Genomic DNA, 6,722 nt, shown 5'->3' with positions numbered 1-6,722 from the left:
TTGGGCTGTTATTGTTTCAGTCAACAATTAGAAAGAATCACATGAGATTGTATGAATGAGAATGTAGTTCATATGATTGAGTGCAAATAAATAGGAAAATACTAATTGAAGGGTGTAGAGTTAGAGCACTTTAAAGTGATAAGTTAAAGCCCCCAACTTGGTTTATTTTTTAGGTTATGATACAAGATGTTAGCCCCCAGGTGAAGGGAATCGAGGGAACTCTAGAGTCAGAGCTAATATCTTCTCTGCCTAGCCGGTCTTCAGAACTATTCAAACTTTAAATTAGCCAATGTTCTTTATAGCATCTCTAGTAAGAGTAAAGAATATTATTGCTCTTTTTTGGCACAACAACACAATATGCATACTTCTACAACATAATTCCTATACTTATAATTCATTCATGATAAGGAGAAAGATATTTTCATATTTAGTTCTTTTCTTCAACAAAAACTCAAGTTATCTTTTTATGTTTGTCGTGTTTTTGTCAAAATATTAAAATTATCAAAAATATTTAAACTTCCTTTACTACAAAAACAACTTTAGTTTAAATAATTGTCTTTTTAAAAATAGAAAGTTTTCTAAAAGGTGCATGTTGCATATCTTCCCTGTGGGTTCGATATTCAGTTCTTATAAAAAAAAATTTATATTTCTTGATAATAATATGTATACTTGCGTAGTATCCCAAGTGCATGTTGCATATCTTCCCTGTGGGTTCGATATTCAGTTCTTATAAAAAAAAATTTATATTTCTTGATAATAATATGTATACTTGCGTAGTATCCCAATATACATAAATTAAAAGTTAAATTCTTATTTTTCTTCAAGATCAACTTTTTGGTTTTATTGAGAAATAAGGAAATATAAGTAAAAAATATAATCAGAATTATTGTTATACTGTTGCATATAAGCAATTTCGGGATCAGTAACTTAGAAGAAATGGATCCTGAATTTGAATTATCTAGAAAGAATCTGATCCATAATTTGGGAGATTTTGAAGTATCTTATAAAGATCTATTTCTTATAAAATTTAAGTATGATATTATTATGAAAATTGAGAAAATCACTAAAGGAATATTGGATCTAGAAAGAAATATGAGTAACATAAATATGAATCAATCTGAAAAGGAAGAGCTGAAAGAAAATTTTAAATTTGAGGACTTTGTTGAAATCCTTGGATCTGGAAAAGATTGGGTGATTGATCAAGGATTACTTAAATAGTATTTTGAAATATGTGGAATCATTTGTTTGGTTGAAGATGTTAACAAAGTGCTTTATGGGAGGCAACTCATAGTTATCAGTGTGTTTTGATTTAGTGTGCTATAGAGTCATGATTGTCAGTGTTTTATTGTGTTTGCTTTAGTGTGGATTAATCAGTTTGATTGATGATTAGTAGATGTTTAAATTGTTAGTGGTTTGATTTAATTTTTGTGTGTTATGAGTGAGGTGATTCCTTAACTTCTTATTATGACTAGACTTATATATTCTGTTGGAGTAGTTGGAATGACGAGTCCACTATGACTCGGGTCTCACTCAGACTTAAGTTTTACAAGAGACATCATTAACTTTAACAGTGATAGTTCCATCTCAATTTTGTTACTTCTTTTCTATGACTTTTTTTCATTTGATAGAAGTAGCTAACCTATTTAATGAGTAACATGTGGATGAATTTACACTATCTTTATAAATGCTAGAGGTGCTTAATTATTGGGGTAAGGTAATGTCTAGGGTTGGTTCTTGAGAGCTAATATATCAGGGATAATCTTTTCTTTAGGATTGGAATCTATAAAATCATTTATAAGTACCCAATATATCTGTGTAGTGAATCCTTTAGAAATTAGAAGTAAGTTAGTGAAATGCAATGAGTTAAAGGAAGGCTTTTGTCTTGATGAATACTTGTAAATGTTTATGATAGATAAAATTTCTAAATAGTTTTTCTTCCTGCATATATTTTTTGTATTGAATGTTATATATGTTTAAAATCAAGTTTGGGGGTAGAAAGAAAAATAAATTTTAAAGTCAGCATACTTTATTTTAGTTTAATATTATTGCAAGCATGTTTTAAGTAAGATTTACTTTCTCATTCAGTCATTTTATCACGATTCTGCACTTATATAAATTTGATAGAATGTTGTAGTAGTTAGTAAATTCAACTTTTACTTTTTCTTCTTGCTACATTTTGTGGGAATGAAGTGTAAAATATTTAAAATTCTAGTTTGGGGGAAAGAAAATTTTCTTTTAAAAAGAACTAAACTAAATTTTATTTGTCCTCAATTAACTATATTTCTAAAATTAATTTAACATGACCTTCGATATTAGAGTTTAACTTTAAATGACTATATTTATATTTTTAAATATTATGGTAAATTTAGGTAAAAGTTTTTAAAAACGAATGTCAATTCTAAAGTTAAAGATATTTGGTATGAAAGGATAAGACTATATTTTTTCTGTTTAAAGTAAAGGAAATTATATTTTTTAAGTATTAAGAATTTAAGATTTTCATGTAAGAAGAAAAGATGAGACTTTATGAAAAATCATCAAAACTTATATGAATTTATAAAGTGACTTATAAAGTGAAAAAAGGTAAAAGTATTAACTTTAAGAAGAGGATAGTGAAGTTCAAAATTATTAAAGACTATCCAAATATAGTAATCCTCACTTGAAAATTAAAATAAAAATAAGGATTGAAAAGATCCTGAATAAAATAAAAAAAAGGATGTGAGGAGAAGCTTGAATAGATGCCTATTCAAAAAATTGACTTCACTTGAATCAAATTTAAGAAAAGGCTTTATTATATTTTCTAAACTTGTATTTGAGTATTAGCACCTTTAATAGTAAATTTTTGATGAAATTCTTTTTCATATGGATATTCTAAATATCCTTGATATAACAAATTACAATTCTTCTTGAAATGAATGGAGATTCATAAATCTTAGATTTGATTACTAAGTATTCTTAAACCTATAGTTTTAATCTAAATTATTAAAAGTATTTCTTAAATTATACTATTTTATTTATTAAATTAAAGTGTAGAATTTTATAAGTTAATCTCTATCCTAAGTCATTTTTATGTACTAAAAGCGTCACTTGAGCACAAGTAACGTTTAAGTTTGGGGGATTTTGATACGCCTAAAAATTATCTACTTTTTCATATATATTTTATGCTCAATTTTAATAATTCTTAATGATATTACACTTTAATTTTTATGATATTACACTTTAAAGGAAAGTATTTCGCATATTTTTGGTTTCAGGTACAAGAAATGAACTTTTGGAGAAAATGAAGCAAAAATGGTGCAATTTGGAGTAAAAACGAGCAAGAAAGAAAATTCTAACTTAACACATTTCGATATGTCTTTCAATGCATAATCTAATTTACATTTCTCACATAATTTTGAATGAAATTACACTTTAAAGAAAGGTTATTTTTATGCTTATTTTGTAGGTATATCTGTTAGGAGCGAAACAAAACTAAAATGCGGCGAAACAAATCTGCGGCGAAACAAATGCGGCGAAACAAATCCAAACGAAGTAAAATGATATAGCTGTTGCAGAGTGGCGCATGATGCGCCAAAATCCAGAGAACTAGTGCATGATGCATAGAGATGACTTTTTGTAGATTAAGGCGATTCAGGATGAATTTTGCGTAAATTTTCAAATGAACACTTGTTTTAAAGACCCCTTGGAGTGATTCAATGCATCTAGACACTTTGGAAGGTGCTTTTATGAAGGGATATGTCTCTTGAATCATTGTACATGACTTTTAAATTCAAAAGAGTTAACTTTTGGATAGAATTTTAGAGAGAATTTTGAATTTTTTTTGGAGGGAGGCAGTTTTTTATAAAAGAGAGAAAAAGTCTAAGGCTTGAAGAGGAGTTTTGGGCGTGAGGGTGTAAGTGTGTGTGTGTGTGGTGTGAGATTAAGAGAAAGAAGAAGGCAAGAGAGAAAAAATCAAGGGCTCAGAGATTTTCTTCAAATATTGTAAGAGGAGAGGGAAGGTGAGAGATTTCTTATTCTTTACACTTCTAAGGGAGAATTGAGAGTGCTTATAAAGAGGGAAAGTGCTTGAAGAGAACTTCTAGAGATTTGCTTGGCTAGGATTGTGAGATAAGATGTGTTCTTTTATTTCTTTATTTTGTAAATTTGTTTTTATCTATTAAATTTGTGTTTTGTCATATCCTTCTCATGAATTTTGAGTATTCTTCTTTATCCTTCTCCCTACAATGAGTTTTGGATTTGCGAAGAATTGATTTTGTTTATACAGTTTTACATGTCAAAAATTTGTGATGATTCAGACTTTGATCTTCATTTACTTTTCAATTTGGCCAATTGATACGTTAAAATGTGTTAAGAAACATATATTCTGAAAGGGCTATGATTTCTACAACATAGTGAGAGCCACATTTGATTTCATGAGAGAGTATTTCGTCCATGGAGTTGGGTGCAAATAAATAGTGAAATATACGTTGTTGGACGCAGAATTAGAAATTTTAAGGTGACTGATTAAAATCTCCAATTTGGTCTAGTGATTGGAAACTGATGCGAGATTGTTAGCCCTCGGGTGAGGGAGTAGTGGGAGGGAGTGGCAGCCGATATCCTCCCAGTCTAACTACAAAATTAGGGACTAAACTCTAGATTAGTCAATGTTCTTTATACACTTGGAAGAGGGTAAATAATAGAGTTGCTCCTATTTGACACAAAATAATTTTTATAAATTTAAATGATTTTAATAAATTTCTTCACAATCCGTATACTCATTGTAAAGGGGAATGATACTTTCTTAAAATTGAACTTTCCGTCACAAAAACTTAGTTAAATTTTTGTAAGTTTACTTTAGAAAGTTTAGCATTTAGTTTAGTTAACTTTGTCTTTCAACTGCATTTTACTTAGTATTCACTTGTTACTTAATATTCAAATTTATCACTTTACTTTTTGTAGTTTTAAAAATTGTACTTTACATTATAATCTGAAGAACTTATTTATAGGCATTTCCAACTTTCCTGTGGATTCAATATCTAGGACTCCATTAGAGCCCTTTATTACTTGAGTGATATATTACTTGAAGCGATACATGCACTCGCGTAGAAGTCCTAGTGTGTGAACTATTTTATATATTTTATGAACATTTTGATTTTACACATTAAATACTTAATATAAATTGGTTCAAGTTTTTTGGTATTATTTTTAAAGCTAAATTAATTTCGGGACGGGTCAAGTTTTTGGCACTGTACCAAGGATTTAAATTGACATAAAAACGCATAAAAACAACACACACTAGAGACACAACAGAATGCATCCCTGAAAACTTTAGGATTCAACAAGATTATTTCTAAAATAAATGTAACATAAATTTTGATTCATCTAACAATAAATTCAATAACATAATAATCTTTCTAATAAATATTAAATTAAAACATTCTAATGCAAAATTTTGAATTAAGAAAAAACTAATCAATCCAAGAAGCAAAAGATAATGATCTCCTCCTCCTCTCTACTGCTTATAACATCATACCATACTTTACATTGAAATTAGCTAAAACTGGAAAAAAAAAACATTTTTCTAACAAAAAAAAGATTTTTAATGAACCAGATCGATCACACAATCACATGGCTAGAAGGGATGATGAAGGAGTTTGTTCTCGACACTGGTGTTGATCTCGGTGTCCTGGGATGATAAATCCTCTGCCTGTTCCCATTCTCGTCATAAACAATAATTTCGTCATCTTCGCGCTCACCATTTTCAGGAACCTTGCATTTCCCTCCAAGAATAATGGCCTTCATCCACGTCGAATCTTCAGAATTTGTCTTCTCCTTCTCCTGAGCCTCTTTTCTCCCTGTCCGCACGCATGTCAACCTTTCAGGGAGTTTTAGGCTCAGGCTCATGGACAGCTTCCGCCGCGGTGTCATGTGCTTGGTAGGGGTGGGAGGGTCGGTCGGGCCGATTGGCCCGTGTGTTGCAGGAAAAACTGTTACCTTTGCGTCATGTTCTTCTGATGAAGATATCGATGTTGGTGGCGGTGAACGCGAGCGTGACTTGGGGTAATGGGAAGCACAAAGGGCAGAAATGAGGGAGAAGATGGCGAGAATAAAGAGTGCAGCGAGGAGGGTAAGGAGAAGGGGAAGGGGAAGAGGTGAGGGATCAAAGTCATTTAAAGGGACAAGTTGTAGCATTCTTGCCATGGTGAGGAAAGAGGATGGGAAGGTGTGGCTTATTTTCTCTGTTTTTGATGTCAGATAGGATGGAAAGAGGATTGTGGCTGTGGTTTTATTCCTTATTTGCTTTTTGGGTTTTTGGGTTGGTGAAGGCTTTTGCAAGCTTGGTGGAACCGGAGGGCTTTTTATAGTAATTTATTGTGTCTGCCGACCACTTCAATTAGATAAATATAGTAAGGGAAGCGGACACCGTTTCCCGGCGAATTTATGAAAGTGAGAAATGTTAATCGGATTAGGCAAAATTTATGTAACTGACTTCACCCTTACAGACCACGTGGCGGAAGTTGTAACATTTTTTAAAAATTCTAGCAGTTTTTTTTGCGGCAAATGTGGAATTAGTTCGAGCGAACATTTCAAATACTAACAAATAATTTCTTAAACAATAATTTTGATGGATATTGCCATGATATTAATACGGAAATATAGATATGATATAATTTGGATATGAGACACATCTATTCTATATAAAAAAAAAATTCGCACATCACATAATAAGAATAATATAAAAGTGA

General features: G+C 30.7%; 1 protein-coding gene across 1 annotated transcript; it reads right to left on the bottom strand.

Moving 5' to 3' along the window:
• Window positions 1-5,481: 5,481 nt before the first annotated feature.
• On the bottom strand, window positions 5,482-6,385 carry LOC110031473. The gene has a single exon (XM_020734682.1). The coding sequence runs from the start codon at window positions 6,175-6,177 to the stop codon at window positions 5,593-5,595; it is 585 nt and encodes a 194-aa protein (XP_020590341.1). The 5' UTR covers window positions 6,178-6,385; the 3' UTR covers window positions 5,482-5,592.
• Window positions 6,386-6,722: the final 337 nt, after the last annotated feature.

The sequence above is a fragment of the Phalaenopsis equestris genome, unplaced genomic scaffold, assembly GCF_001263595.1.
Source record: "Phalaenopsis equestris unplaced genomic scaffold, ASM126359v1 Scaffold000826, whole genome shotgun sequence".
NCBI classification, from domain to species: domain Eukaryota; kingdom Viridiplantae; phylum Streptophyta; class Magnoliopsida; order Asparagales; family Orchidaceae; genus Phalaenopsis; species Phalaenopsis equestris.
This window is presented reverse-complemented; position numbering and strand designations above follow the sequence as displayed.